The 16,285-nt window shown below is 41.0% G+C and overlaps 1 protein-coding gene across 1 annotated transcript in view; it reads right to left on the bottom strand.

The window, feature by feature from the left end:
• ITGA9 (integrin subunit alpha 9) overlaps window positions 1-16,285 on the bottom strand; it is a 236,714-nt gene that overhangs the window by 72,682 nt on the left and 147,747 nt on the right. The window contains exon 18 of the mRNA XM_075745395.1: window positions 8,956-9,106. Within this exon, the coding sequence (XP_075601510.1) occupies window positions 8,956-9,106 (151 nt within the window). The remainder of the gene's footprint in view (window positions 1-8,955; window positions 9,107-16,285) is intronic.

Genomic DNA, 16,285 nt, shown 5'->3' with positions numbered 1-16,285 from the left:
CAGAAAAAGAAAAAAGCATCAGAAATCAAAGAAATGAACCACCATTCATTTCCTAGTGGTATTTCTCAAGTATGGATAATATATGCCCACATGTACTGTAAGAAAACCGTCTGTGTGTAAGGTATCAATTACACTGAATACTGCTGTACTCAGCTGCAATACAGCTATTTACTCTTAGTGTTATAATGAAAACCTTAAATCAATAACAAGTCCAGGAAATAAATTCAAATGTCATCAGCTACACAGTTCAATGAAAATGCAAATGGAAACCTCACAAATAAAAAAAAAAAAATTAAACCAAACTGTATGAGGAAACACAATCAATAAAATCAAGTCTTCCACCCTCCCCCTCCTTCTTCCCTGGTGGTAATTTTCAAGTGTAAAGAATAATATTAAGGTAATAGCACTAATATGAGTTTGGCACTGGTATTTTCCTGGAATTAATAAACCTTAGCCCAACCTACAGTTCCCAACAACCAAAGCCAAATCTGAAATCCCAGGAAATGCCTTTTGCAAATACACACAGGTCTGGGGGTTTTGGTCTTTCTCTTTCACAAACTCAAATACAAGGCACATCAGGACTTCTTCACAGAAAAACCTGATGACATGATAAATACTACATAACCCAGGGACACTGCTGAAATGCAAAGGTATAATTCATTACTTACTGCACCGGGATATTGAAATAGGTTTTTTAATGTATATTTTCTTTTTTTTAAAACAAAAGCTTAGCAGTTCACTTGTAAGGCTTTACTTTAAGAGGTGCTGCTCTACTTTATAGAGCAGTTTCTTAGTGTGCTCCTCCTTTTTCCCTTGCTAAGTGGAAATCACTGCATTACTATTCTGCAGATGGTTATGGCCAAAAGTCAAATGCAGGTTTTCTGGCCTCTTCCCAAAGGCAGGCTGCAAAAGCGCTGCCGGCTGGGAACGCGCCTGGTTTGGCGTCCCCTGCAGCCTGCCCGGGCGGGGGGTCCACTGAGACAGCCTGGAGAGGGGGTCCCCTGCTCACCCCCACAGCCTGCAATGGAGCCAACTGACATGCTTCTCGCTCCTCCTCCCGGCCTTGCTCAATGCCTCTGGATTTGATGAAACGCCACAGGAAGCTCCCTCTCAGAAAAAAAAAAAACAAAACCCAACAGATTTGGGGCCCAAAGGCCTCCTTCAGAGGGGGGGCTGCTTCTGCTAGTGGGAACACAGATTGATGCCGGCTGAACCCAGGGTTACATCGCTGCCTGTCAGCTGCTCCAGGAAGGAAATGCTGGGAGGAAGGAGCCCGCCTCACCTAGTTCCCTAGAAGAAATCAAGGCTCTCCTGAGACCCTTCCCACCATGCTCTTGAAGGAAGGGCAAGAGCAAAGAATGAACAAGAAAGAGGGAGAGGAAACATAAAGGAAAAAAAAAAAAATAAGGCCAGGACTCTCCTTTCACACTAGAAGTAACCAGGGAGTTCACAAAAGAGAGAGTCAGAAAATTCCAGGGCCCCACTGTCAAACCGAAGGAAAGGAAAGCTCGTGATTTCCTAAGCAGCGCTGGCCCCTCCTTGGATTTTCAGCTAAAAACTCTTCACACCCTTACTCATCTTTCTGACTGTGCAGCTAGGTTTTTTTAAGTCTTTCTACAGCAAAACTGTTGTTGACTTCAGAGAGGCTACGCCTGAATTATAATTGCAGGATCATGCCTTGTGTTTAATAAGATTAATCAAAGAGGGGTTTGTTTATATTTATAGATCCTATCAGCATCACAAGGGAAATCTGAACAACTAGCAGAAAGAGAGCAATTGCTACCACTTCCAGCCATACAGCACCATGACTACAACATGCCACAGGACTAAACAACATAAATAGATGTATGTATGTATACATGTGTATTATACATATAATGTAAACATATGTATTTGTTTATATATAGTGTAAATATATGTGAGTGTGTGTATATATATTTGTTTACAATTCTATTGAATTTTCACTTGGGGTATTGTTTATTTTCCGGCACCATCCTGAGCTGCCTGTGTTAAAAGTGACTAAATGAAACTCCTGGAAGAACAGAACTGATCTTTCATACCAGAAACTTGGATAAACTTTAAGCTTCAAGTTACAACAAAACCAAAATGCAAACCCAACAGCTTCTTGTTGTAATGAAAGCCACTGAAAGCTATGCAAATCAATTCTTACTTAAGTCTTTTGCGGAGGATATCAACGTTTGGATGATTTTAAGCCTCATCCTAAGAGCACAGGTGACAAATCTTGTGCCATATATTTCTCAACTCAAATGTCGGCAAATCTCTTTCCACTGAGTTTAACAGCAAAAGCTGATAATGAAGAGAGACACTGGGACACAGGAATGTCATTGGCGACCTTTCCTGTAGGGACAGCATAGCCTGTAAATAAGTACATCCAAGATTAAGTGTATTGAGCTCACTGCATACTGGGCTCTACCCCCTGCGAAGGGTTTTTCCCATTTCTCCCAGAAATGCAGTTTATCATGATAACTGTCTAAATCGGGGTGGCTGGACCTCAGCAACTGAGGCAGCCAAATCCCTTTTCCAAAGCCCTCTCCCATGGCCGGCACTGATGCAACCATGGCAGCGGCTCCCGGCTCTGCGCAGCTCTTGAAGACATGCAGGGGAAAGCAGCTTGGCCAGTGAGCTTTGGGCCACACAGGGACTGAAACAGGGTGGGCAGCTTTGCCTCCAGCCCAGGGAGCCATTCTCCACCCCCTTGAGAAAGTCTCATAATTTCAGTGCTTCAGATCTCTTTTTCCCTCCCTCACCTGGATGGAAACTAGGATCTCTGCTGCTGCCCAGCCATGGTGAAACCCCACCTTGGGTGGTACACCAGCAGACAATTGGGATTCACTGCAAATGGGCTTTGCCTATAGCACAGGCTACCTTCTAGCCTCTACAAGAAGTCTATCTCCATGACTATATTCATCCACACAGCTGTTCTTCCTTTAGGAAACCATTCCCCTCACAGCCCCAAGGGCTAGGCAGTCAAACAAAACCTCCCTTAGTAATCTGAGTCACACAAAGCACATCAGGCTATTCCTCAAAACCACTATGTATGTATCGTAAACAGTCGAATTAAGAGTCATGATGAGCTACTTCCAGGACAAACAGTTTCCACATCACGTAATCGAGACCACAGCCCCACCTGATCAGCATAAACCTTCTCAATCTATGTGGTCCCATATGTTATTCCAGGACCATCACAAGCCCTTAAAAACAGACGCTTGGTAATAGCTTACTAATCGCAAGCTGTTTAAAGACAACCAACCAACTTCCCCTTTCCCAAATCCTCACAAAAAATTATAGCACATTTTTGTACTGCAAAACACATTTTTACACTGCTTAACATCACCTAACAGAAACAGGTATATCATCAAAAGCCCTGACTTCTCGAATCTGAAGTTCTTGCTGCTTTCTGTGGAAATGCTCAGGATGATCCTTCACTGCTGCTCATTGTTTCCCTGCAAGTTGCTTAAGACTGCAAAAACTTGGGGTTTTAAAGGTAGTTTGAGTTAGCTGCATTTGGTATTGCAAGGCCAGAGTCATTTAGGCTTTTGGAACCTTATATGCTTTCAAGCTTCAATGAGATTTCTAAGTGTTAAGCTGCTCCTGAAAATGGGATTTAACAATCAAACTCACATAGGCTCTTCCAACACTGAGCAGAAGGAGATCTGAAGTCCTGCAAAATCATGGCTTCTGAATAGTTTATTCCAATTGGGATTTCGCCAGAAGACTTTAGGAATTTTGCATTCTATTCATCAAGTTAATTTATTGGGAAAAATAACAAAGACTTCATTCAAATATACATGATAAATCAGAGTATAGGAGAAAAATTTAGAAGACTCCGATCACTACTAGTTACACAACTAAACCCAGTCTCCAGTGCCCATTCCTTGAACATGGGAGTGATACATGAATCCCAAGTGGAAAGTCTGGATCAGAAGTCTAGCCTTCAATTCCTGCCTGCTAAGAGCAGGGGGATATTAGATATTAGGCTCTAACAGCCCCGGGCCTGAAAAAGGTGCTGCTCCTTACTTATCCCTAGAGAAGCATAAAAGTTGAGGTTTTCATTGAGCATCCACAGAAAAAGAAAATTAAAATAGACAATGAAGCCAGATAGCTTGAACTGCACCTATTTTTTTCTTCCCAATTAAGAAATTGGTCAATATCACTCCAGGGATGCAAAACGTTTTGGTGCACTCTGGGGCAAAAGTTAAGTATTAGATTTGCAAAAACAGCAAGGCAGCATGTGGCATGGTTACTGCCACACTACTCATATTCCCAAGCCCTGGCTATAAAAGCTCTCCTGGCAAAAGGGTTCAAATCCCCTCACATAAGTGATGTATGGCTCGGGCAATCTGCCAGACACACTTGTGTCACAGGGGTCACAGCTTCCATGCTACTTGGCATCACTCCCCTCTGACCCTCTGGCAGAGTGGCCTACCGGAGCAAGTCCAACTCACTCCACGCAAAATCAGCTGGATTAAATCAAACCACTAATTTAAAAGGTTTCTGCTAACCAGCTGGATGTGAATTGAGACTAATCACATTAACTTGTCTGCCCACAGATCCGAAGGAGCAGTAACTGCTGGAAAAAGATACATAATGAATGCACAGGACCTAAATTTTCTTCCACTGGTACAAATGGATCCAAAAGAGGGCATGTGTCTTTGGCTTTCGTGCCCTATCACTATCCTCCCCTGCCAGCCTTAAGGCCCTTAGAAACTATGAGCAGTATGGGAAACCAGTGTAAGAGAATTTCCAATTTGGAAAAAACTAAACTCTGGCTGTGTCTGCGGCTCTTCTGGGCAATCCTAGTCAAAGAGACGCCAGCAAGCGCTCTGGGAGCGAGGAAGAAAGAGTTCATATCCAAATTGCATGACTTCCCTGCTAACCCAGAAAGACACAGTACCACATCACTTGTCAGAAGAAAAACGCCAGAGCCCATAAGCAGCATGACTCCAGTTATCAACAATATTCATACTCAACACCAAAGTTTCAGGTACACGCTCATGAAGGAATCACAGGAAATTACTGTGCCTGAGGTAGCTATAATCTCACTGTTCCCACTGTGCTGGCCCAGCCCTGCTAACTTCACTCAGCTGTTCCTTGTAAAAGCCATGGTGAGAACCGGCAGGAAAGTTACACACAGCTGGCTTTGGATGCTGGGAGACCGCCTGAAATTTAGGAATAATCCACGGTTGAAAGTGATGGTCAGCAATGGGATTTCCTGACCTACTATCTCCAAAACCAGCGCTGAAATGGGGCTAGCTGATAGATTCCTGCCAGCCCTTGCAGAGCAGGGAGAGATTAATGCTATACATATTGGGTTATTGCTGTTGGTTTTATTATTATTATGTTATATATGCTACTTTTATACAACTGCTATAAAATCTCATGCCATACCTGAGCTGATTCAATACAGATATGGCCCTGCCCTACCATATCAAATGCCACTGCCAGCAAGCTTATAGCGCTTTTTCTGCAACTGTACTGAAAATAGCCCTCTACGCTGAACAGCAACTAATGAACGGTTAGCAAAGTGCCTATTGCTGACAGGCATTTTCAGCAAAACATCACAAGCCAGTAGGCAATTCCAATAGATGCAAAATGGTGTTAAAATTAGTAGTAATAGCTTTTTATTATTTTTCCAGACTCCTTAGCACACAAGCAGCACTGTGTATTCTTCTATAGGGAAGTGGTATCACCTCTGTTAAGTGGATTTTTCAGACTGAAATAGGATGCTTTCCTGAAGTTGAATTAAGATTATTGGACAATAAACTTTAAGATCTTTTTTAAAAAAAGAGTAAAGTCTCTACGCAGAAAAGGGGACCAAGTTTTCCTTGTCAACAGTAAAGAAAAAAAATCTAAGTGACAATGATGTGAGGTGTCTCTCTCTCTTTTTTCTTTTTTATATTTTCTGTTTTAAAGAGAACATGATTAAATCTCTTTGTGTTTCAAAAGGAATATTGTTCTTAGTGAACACATAATGAAATTCACTGCAGTGCAGCACTCCCATGCACCTGTTAGACAACCTCCTTCAAAGGGGAGCAATGACAAGAGAGCGAACAAGGCTATAGGGAGCACAGGCAGGGATGAGAAGTCAGCCCGTGTCACATACTGTGCCTCTCGAGAGGAGGACTGTCTGTCAGGAGCTATGGAAAGAAAATGTTGGGGCTTCATCCACAGAGCCGGGGAGGACTGGTTGCAGTGCAACAGGAAAATCAGACAGTGGAATACGTGGAGTCCCTTAAATATCAGTTGGCAAAAGCTTTTTTTTTGCCACTTCTCTACCTCGTAGAGAAGTGGCAAAGCCCTACCAGGTAGTCCCTCTATCCACCACATCTCATGAAAGCTCAGTCTCCAGAAAGGAAAGAGGGGTTAGCTCCACTAATGCCCTTCAGGGAATGCTACTTTCATTATCCTTGAGCTAGGCCATTCATTTCTTTTCAAACACGAGATGTGGCATTTTGTCTCAACAACCCTGTTGAAAAAAAATCAGCACTAAACTTTTGCAGTGTCAGGTCTCATTGTAACCAATCCATCAAAAGAAACAAAACTGCACTGAATCTGCTAGGAATGTCTCCTCTGGGGACACAGGGAAGATGAACAGGGGATTCACATCATCCTGAAAGGGCTCTAGAGACAGGCTATGAAAACCCACCGCATGGTCATTGTTCTCAGAGTCACCTTGCAGAAAAAGGATCAAGCAACCGCATGGAAGAGACCATGCTCTTCCACTGCAGCATTATTCATTAAAAGGCAGTTGCTGCTGAAAGTTTCCCACAACAAGAAGCTTTTTTGATTCCGAAATTGCTCCACTAAGGGAAATCTTAGGAGTCATCATTTTTACTCTGGCTTTACATTCTGGATTTTTGCCTGGGCAATGGTCATCCAGGAACAAAATCTATTTAAAGTACATGCACAGTACATATTGTGCATAGATGTCAAGGGATGGGAGTAGGTTATAAAACATGGAATCCATGATATTTTACCAAAAAAATCATTGTTCAAAGAGCTTAGGGAAAACATAACACTGTAATTGAGGCTATGAGTTCGTAATCCAGTTTCCCAACTGGACAAATGGTGACACCAACAGTACATCAGTTTGTCCTGAAGCAAAAGCTGACTGAGAGGAAGTAAAATAGCCCACCACAACCCCGTGACTTGGTTTTTCAAAACTGTTACTAAAACAATTATCACGGAAAAAAAACAAACCCAAACTATCAAATCAATCATAAGAACAGTGGAACGGCAGGAATAATAGCAGGCTATACCCTGATCCTGTTTGCAAGACCTGAGGAAGAAGGATGCCTACATGCTTCCTTGATGCGTGCTGTATTTTATTTTTTTTTAAAGAAATGCTAGTTTCTATTAGCGGAAGACACATTGAGTAGTGAGATAACCCTGCAACAATGTCATCTGCTTCCAGAAACTGCTCCTTCCAGGCAGCATTCAGCACAGATGTTTCAAGTCTGCTATAGACCCAGACTCAAGGTAAAATACCAAGGGAAACAGCACATCGTCTTCAGCTTGTTCCCTCACAGTCTTGGCCAAGAACAACAACGAAGGCAAGTGGTGTTCCAGATAATCCATGTGTGTAAAATATTCAACGTGTAAGTACAAAGGAAAAAAAACCCCATACAACAACCTTTTAAAAGAACACACATCAAGCTTTGTTTCTTTTCCAGTGCAGAGGAATGGAAACCCTCCCACTGACTTCAATGGGAGCTGGGCCAGACCCTGAAACATAAACTTCCATTAAGGAGAAGTTATGTATTGGTGTAAGACACTTCTATTTTATCCCCTGCTTTTTTCCACCTGATAAACTGCACACTTGCAACATATAATGTCTGAAAATGAAGCTTATAATAGACAACTTTCTGAAGCTTGCAACTGTATTAAACATAATAGTCAAAACTGAACACCAAGAGAATTAACACGTATAAGAAATTATCATATTTTGGTTTATTATGTAATGTGTTCACTTAAGAGGTTTATAATAACCGAAATCTGTCATAAAACATGACAAATAATTGGCGAATGTCACTGGTTCAATGGACCGAGTTAATCCCATACTTTGCAACAGTTGTACTACTGTTTCTGATATTGCTCTTATGGCTTACAAAGCAAAGGAAAGCTACAGCAGAGAGACAGGTGACTGTGAAAAGCAGGAACAAACAGACAGAATGTTGTTACGATTGTACAGCTCCCATTTTGCACAATTATTTTCACATTACTCACACTCAGCTTTTATGGCCATCACTTTGTAAAAAGCTCAATTCACTGTTTGTATTTCAACAACATCATTATCTCTAAATGAACTCATGCAAATGAAAACATCCAAGTATTTAAATCTAAATGTAAAGAGACTAAACCTCAAAATATTCACCTGACTCCATGTAGGTGAAATCAAAAGCACTTTTGAGCTCTTGGATGTAGTGATGTGCCCTGGCCACAACCCAAACTTGCACCAGGACATGAGCAAAGAACAGCCTTGTATCTTCATTCCAATGAGGAGAAAACCTAGGAGCCCAGGTCAGGAAGTGACCAGGACTGCTGAATGCAGTGTGGCACCACTCAAACTAGAGGCACACTTTGTATTTTAGTGCCATTTGGTACCCTACTGGTTTCCAAACCAGTCTCCCTCTACCTCCTAATACCTTAATACCTCAACCAAACGATTTTTCTTTTTCATTAGTGCACCCCAAATAATAGTGTTGTGTCTTCTACAGAAACACAAAGGGTGTAATTTACACAGATCAAACCCACAAAAGAAAAACAAACAAACAACTCAGTAAAGAGTCTGGAAGAAATTCAAGCCCAGCATAACCAGAAGTAACTTCCAAATGTCTCAGCAGCGTGGACCAGGCCACTCCCTGTCCCTACATCTTGCAATTAAATTGGTTTAAAGTTAGGAGACTTGCTTACAGCGAGGTTGGTCTTTCTTACCTTTTGCCACATTTTGATGAAGAAGAGCTCCCCAGAAAAATTGAAGAAAACATTGGTGTCATAGGCATCATCCCCAATGTTAGAGATGGAAATATTAAGTGAGATGTTCCTCACTGCTCCCAGGGCCAGGTAGGCAGTTCTGTCATCAACACTGTAGGCAGAAACAATTACATCAGTTTAATTCTGCACAACTTTCACACTCTGGTCCTTCTTTATTCCTGCTACAACTCAACTGCTTGAAAGCTCAGCAGTCGGTAATTCAGGAGTGTGCTGAATGGCCAGCACAGTGTGCAGGGGGCTGTACAGGGAATGAGCAGCTCCTGAGTCCTGTTCTGACACTGCCTCTTGTAACCCCATGATCCTCATGTGAAACTATTTAATGTGACTTATTGTTAGTATGGTTTTATTGAGACTAAAATAATTGAAGACCGTAAAGTGATTGGACAGGAGAAATGCAACAATTGCAAGATATTATGCCTATATTCAAATACACAGGCTATTTCATTTTTTCTCTTAATAATTCAAACTTATTCTAACATTCTAGTAACTTTCTGAAAATCTTCTTAGAGTTATGCTATGGATAGAAAAAACAGAAAAGAGGGTCAAATAAAATCCAGAAACAAGTGTAAGTGGGAAAATGTATGAAAATTATAACCACCATCCACTGAATTTCACAGATCTTTCCTTGGGTGTTCATGCTGGACCTAACACAGTGGAGTCATCTTCTATAAGTGAAATACCAAGGGAATGAGGAATTAAAAAAATAGCTGTACATCACGAATTAATACACTATCGTAATAAGGCATCACAGATTACAAACACAGACATACACACAGAGACAAATATAAATATTCATACACACGTTTATTATTTGATATTTGGTATACATTTAATCATATTAGTCTGTCCAGAAGACAAGCTAACAAGGAAGAATGAAGGCTAAAGATATATCACAGGAAAATATAGTATCAATGCACAGATCTGCAGGTCTAGAAACTAAAAGTACAGTAATAGATGGTCTGAAATATACCAGGTATAAATGTAACAATAAGCAAAAATAGCCAAAATACCATCAAACTGGCTACAGTTATCATAACTGGAATCTAAGACCATTCATACAGCCCAGAGAAACAGAGACAGTGTCACAGTGAAAAACACTGAGTACCTGGTCAGAAAAGGGCAGAGACCTCCAGCCACCCAGCAGAGAGATGCTCCAAATTACTTCCTCTGGGGCACAGCCAGCCTGACAGTCAGAAGAAGGAACCTCAGAGGAAACGTACCCTCACACCGACTCACCCTGCCAGACACTGCTACACGACGCATGCACACACAGCAGCGTACAACGGCACAGAGAAATCCGTAGCCAACCAAACTGCCTTTCATTCACCCAGCTTCCATGAAGGAATGGCTGCGCTAGGGACATATATGTTGGCACACACTGCTTCTCTGCATACCAGCAACTCTCCGAAAATGGCAGGGGTGGAGGATGAGAGCCACGTTTAAAGGCAGCCTGTCCCTCTAGTGCCACCAGCCCTCCTCTGCCAGCCTTGCTCATGGTACTGCAGCCAGAGCATCTGCATAACAGTGAGTTTTGCTGAGAACATGGTGCTTATGAACCCTTCAGCATCTTCTGCCAATCACAGCCATACCAGACCTCCAAAGGCAGAGCTCGCTGGGCTCCATCTCCCTGCATTTGCCAAGGAGTTTCTAGGTGTGGGTTTCCAAAGGTACATACCGAAGCAGCCAGGGGCTCTGGTCAGTGAGAAGTTCAGAACAAGGTGTTCTAGACTCAGGCTTCAAATCTGATGGCTGTGGATTGCAAGTTTGACTTTTCCATGTAACATGGATAATATTTATAGCATAATGATCTTCATTTATTAAGCCAAAAATTATAGCTTACAGTTCAATGACAGCTTCTTATGAGGCAGACATGTCTGCACAAAACGTGTCTGCTTTTCACGCTTACAATCAACTGCAGACGCCAACCAATCCTATCAATAATTGGACACTTTGTTTTCTAAACATTATGGTTTATTCTCCTAGCCAACTGTGAGCGCAAATAAACATTTGCAAAAGTGTACACAGAGCAGGATCAACTGCAAAACTAGTTTGAGACGTCCAAATAATTTGAGTTGTTGCTTCTTATATACCAAATTAATGGCACAACTATATGAGAGTACTTGGAAGCATTTAACCTTTTGGCCCCAACTTCAATATTTACTGTTGAAAAGCAGACAAATTATGAGGATAATAAACAATCTGCTGGGATTTTCTAATAATCAAAAGTGCACATTTGGAAGCAAAGAAATAAAACAACCAATTATTCCTGTGAATTATTTCTCATGAACATTATAATCCCACTTCTTGCAATCGCTTCAAAACTTAATCAGCATCTATCAAACCCATTAGCAAAATCTGGAATTATCACTTCAGTAAGCAAAGGAACATTACAAGATATTTATCTTATGCAGGGTTGCTACTAAATGCATTGCACGCTACAGAATCCTATCTGAATTGGTAGTAGCTGCACTTTGAGATTTAACATAAAGTCAAAACCACTGAGAATACTCTCCTTCCTACTGAATAATGAAAAAATACTCAGAATGAAATCCTATTTAAAACTAAACCCACCAAAAAATAATGTCAAAATAAACACCATTGGGTTGCATTACTCCTTTCCAAAGCTATCACCCCTCTGTTAAAATTATACCAAAATTATGTTTATAACAACATTTTCCTCAGCAGAGAAAGAAAACTAACTTTCTAAGAGCACACTGTAGTTGCTCCTACATAAAATTCTCACACTAATAAACTCTGAAAAACCTCACTGATTTTAGGCTGCCAGAGGAGTTCAGGTCTTCCTCTGAAAGGTTATACCAGATTGTGCTGTAAGTCCCATTTTAAGAGAGCAGCTTTCTGAGTCATTAAATCCACGTACATCTGGAATGAATCAGGTTCACTTGCAGTGAGAAGAGGATTAGGAATCTCCCTGCTCACAGGGGAGCTCCCAGACACTGTTTGCTGCTCGAGAGCATAACGTCATGGGGCGCGGACAGCCTGCTGCGGTGCTGGAGCAGCTCTGCTGCCAACCCAGTGCCATCCTCCTCTCGCGCCTGCTGCACATTAAGCGGCTTAGCTGCCAAGTGAAAGTATATAACTAAAGAACTGTTGTCATCCGCCAGAAACAAGAAAATATTGTAAAGCTACCCTTTCGTCTTGACAAGGTATGTCAAACAATTTAGGAAATGTAATCAAGCAATGGCTTTCAGTTTACATTTTGCTGGAGAACTATAAAGTGGCCAACATCCCCAGCACCTCATAAATGTGCCCACATCAAGGAAGACAGGCTAAAAATAAACACACAGACTCGGGGAGGGGGGAAGGAAGAAAAGAAGGGAAAAAATATCAAGATATAATCACTTAATTGGACAGAAGAACACCATCTCATTACATCAGGTAATACACACAAATAATGAACCAGGTAAAAGTTCTGGGTAGACTGTAGACCTATATATACATTATACATATATACTTACAGGCACATGAAATACATCAAACTATCAGTGTCTGCATGGAAAGGGAAAAAAATTTGACATTCAGAAGTACTAAATACCTGCAGCTTTCATTGACACGACCCAGACTTGCAGGTACAAGCAATTCTGAATATCAGGCTCCAAATTTCTGCCATGGTTTTGAATTCACTGGCCGCGGTACTACACATTAGAAGTAAACAGAAATATTTGATGTTTTCCTCTTAAGTGATTAAGAAAAGGAAACTAAATTCCAGGATAAAACAAGTATCACCTTTTTTGCATGTTTTAATGATCTTTGTCAATGCCTGCACCACATCATTGCGCTATGGTCAGCAAGGGAAGAAAGACCAGCTGGGAAAGGCAAACTGAAAAGATCTGCAATTTTCATTTCCCCACCCCCCCGAGATGCTGGTGTTTTTATTAACGTGGGTCAAGGGAGACATAATCTGCATTCCAAAAGGTACGCAGGGACATATTTCTCTATTTCCTGCACAAGAGAGATTTTAAAAAAAAAAAATTGAAAAAGTATTTAGCACTTCCTCTCAGCCTGTGCAGATTGTACATAGGGCAAAGAATGCGATGGGGTCGCACTTACCCTGTTAGTCCGGGTCACCAACTTTCCCTTTTATATTAGGAGCCTTTCTTTCCTTACAGCAAATTGGCACCTACATGGATAAATCACTGCTATTGCTCGATGGACAGTGGAATTTACAGCTGGGGTCAGATAGACTGCACGTGGGTAAAAATGCTTCATATAACTAAAGTCCAATCTGTCCTCCATCTCCATCAGATGAAATTAAATAGAAATCCCATCTTTTTCTTTTAAGTCAGTAAAAGGTGTGAGTAAACAACATGGGTCCTGCGACAGATCCTAACAGATTACTACCTTAACCAACCAGCGTCACAGCTGATCTTCACAGATACTATAATACTTGAATATTACTTTTGTCTCCACAAACTGTTTACATCAACCATGAAAACCTCTCTCCTGTTGGGGTTTTATCACAGGCTCCAGAGTCAGCTGAACTTTGGGAGGATTTTTGCAAACACTTAAACCTCAAGGGCCAATGAAAAGCTGAAACCCTCAGCCAATCTTCTGGGAATTCATTTGATGTCTCGGTGCAAAAGTTAGAGGTAGCAGATCCATAAGCAAATCCAAACTAAAAATTTTAAACAACTCCACAGGGAGAAAAACTATTGGATTTTACACCACTTGGTTACACTGTCTTGCCATCGCATGTGCATTCAAGGTCAATTCTCTCTGCAAAGTTCACAGTCTAGACTAAGGACTCACACTCAAGATATCAGGGTTTATGCTGCATTAGCTGAGCTGCTGCCTTCCCCCTCTCGCACTGAAGCTTACGCTAGCAAAGGCACTAAGAGACCTCACGCAGTTGATGACCACAGTTTAGCTGAGATGCAGGTGATGGGAAAAACATAATAGAGAATTCAAGGAGAGGCCAACAGAGGTCCTGTGTCAGCAGAGCACAGTCTGGGAGTAATATCATACCAATATTGCTCCCTATGAAGAGTAACAACATGCCAACATTTCCCCGTAGGAAGGGACAGAATGTCCCGTATGAAAAAAGCACTTACTGCAGTGAGCCCAGGGCCGAGGAGCTGGAACTGCTCGAGCCAGTACCCTTCTGGAGCAGACCTGCCATCTCTAGTGCTTCAGCTCCCATACATATCACAATTCAGGAATATGGCACAGAGCATCAACTTTAATTTTAAGAATGAATGCATTTGAGTAGTAAACAATGAGGGGAAAAAAAAAACTTTATAGGAAATTCTTTTTGCTCTTTATTACGGTATTAAAACAACAGAGTGATTTCTACTTACAGTTAGTTACCATAAATTCAAAGCATCTATGGAAATTGTCCTCTCTTCCCCAAATGTAGTTTCTCCACATAAATCCTCCATAACTACACAATAGCTATAACTCCCAGCCGCCTATGTCTTCAAGCTTTTAAGTAAAAAGGACAGAGCAGGGCACAAGACACAAATAAAAATACCCCTTATCTTGTCACCCTACAGAAATCTGGTGCCTTTTATTATCAGTAATTTCAATTGTACCCAGATGTTCAAACACCTTTATAAACAGAATTGAAGAGGAAAGAGCGACTCTGAAAGGGAAAGAGCGACTCTGTTTTCACAGTGTTTACTCCAGGGAGAAGCTTTTGGTTTGAATGAAGTTACCCTGGTTTATGAAACTGTCACATGAAAGCAAAATGAGGCATGACATCTACAGAAGCTCTAATCTAATCTTTCACTCTTGCAGACACACATACAAACCAAAACCTTTTATAACCACAAGCACATTGAAAACAATGGTACTGTGCCCCCAGGACGAAGTTATCCCTGCATGTGTGTGTAAAACAGCATGAAGCACAAACAAAAACTAGTTACCAGGGGCAGAAAGAAATGCAAAAGATAAACGCTACCAGGCACATAGCTGGAAGTTGCATGTACCAGTGTGATGTGAAAGAAAAAAATACTACATGTTTTCTGTGTTTGTTAAAATATTTGAAGAGCTCTCTTGAAATAGATGACTCTTGACCATAGATCTGGCCCTGTAAGTTGAGGATGAATTCAGTAGTACTTTCTAACATACTGTTTCTAGGAATTAGAACATTAACAAAGTCATCACACAAACCATTTATTTACCGTAGAAATTATGGCTTCAGAAATAGATCTCCTATTATTAGACAGCTTCAATTGCTTGTCCCATTCCTGGGATGCTGGGGTGCAATACGTAATTTGAAAACCATACTCAGCTGAGCATCAATGAGGGAGAAAAAGACCAGTGCTCTATCCAGCAATCACTTTCAGTGGTCAATAGAAAGTAGTTTATCAGAGATGAAACGTTAGAAACAGTACAAGTTTGTTACTTTAGGAAATTTGTTTTGCAGTAGCTGGTGTTATACATCAGGAGTAAGTTATGTCTAAGTGTCAAACATGATAAGCAACAAATACTCATATCAGCATGTTTCCTCTATAGCTCATGCAGAACCAGCACCATTTACTTAGTGACCTGTGAAGAATGTCAGCCTTAACCAGATTTTGTAATTGCAGGACATACTACAGAAAAAGTTCATGTAGCTGCATCACAAAAGAGTATGTGTATATGTATGTATATATACCTAAACATGCATGTATGCATCAGCCAAGATGCATTCTGCAAATCCAAAAGAATGGTGCATCTGCTTTTCATGGTGGTCTGTTACAGTATTGAGAACTTCCACCTCTGGAGGCAGCTAATGTATGATAGTGCAGCCTGAAGTTAAGCTTTTGTTTTGTTAGCTTTATACTTTGGTTGCTAGAGCAAGAAACAAGATGGTGACTTGAACTCTTAGGTCAATAAAATACTGATGTTGGGATGTTCACAAGAGGGCCAGGTTATAGATTAGTTCAGCAATACATTCAAATTATATGAAACAACATCTCTTTAGGGTCTTGCTTAAAAAACAAACAGCAAAATCCTACTCTAGTAGATACAGTCAAGTGATTCTTACAAACAAAACCAGTATTTAAGAAGTGACAAGACTGGCTTGTACAGTATCCCTGACTGATCATCAATGGCCTGTTATTAGAAAACAGAGATAGCGAATCTGCATTCCTGTATGAGATGTGGACTACTGAGGTTTGTTACCACTCATCACTTGATGACTCTGTTACCATCTGTATGGGTTCAATCACCATATGTTCAAAAGGAACAGTACTGCCCTCTGCTATCAAACTGGACTTATTTATTTTTGGAGAGATTTATGAAGCTCTGAGTGCAACTAACCAGATGG

The sequence above is a fragment of the Balearica regulorum genome, chromosome 2 (genome assembly GCF_011004875.1).
Source record: "Balearica regulorum gibbericeps isolate bBalReg1 chromosome 2, bBalReg1.pri, whole genome shotgun sequence".
Classification (NCBI taxonomy): Eukaryota; Metazoa; Chordata; class Aves; order Gruiformes; family Gruidae; genus Balearica; species Balearica regulorum.
The sequence above is the reverse complement of the archived record's forward strand: the minus strand, read 5'-3'. Positions and strand labels throughout refer to the sequence as shown.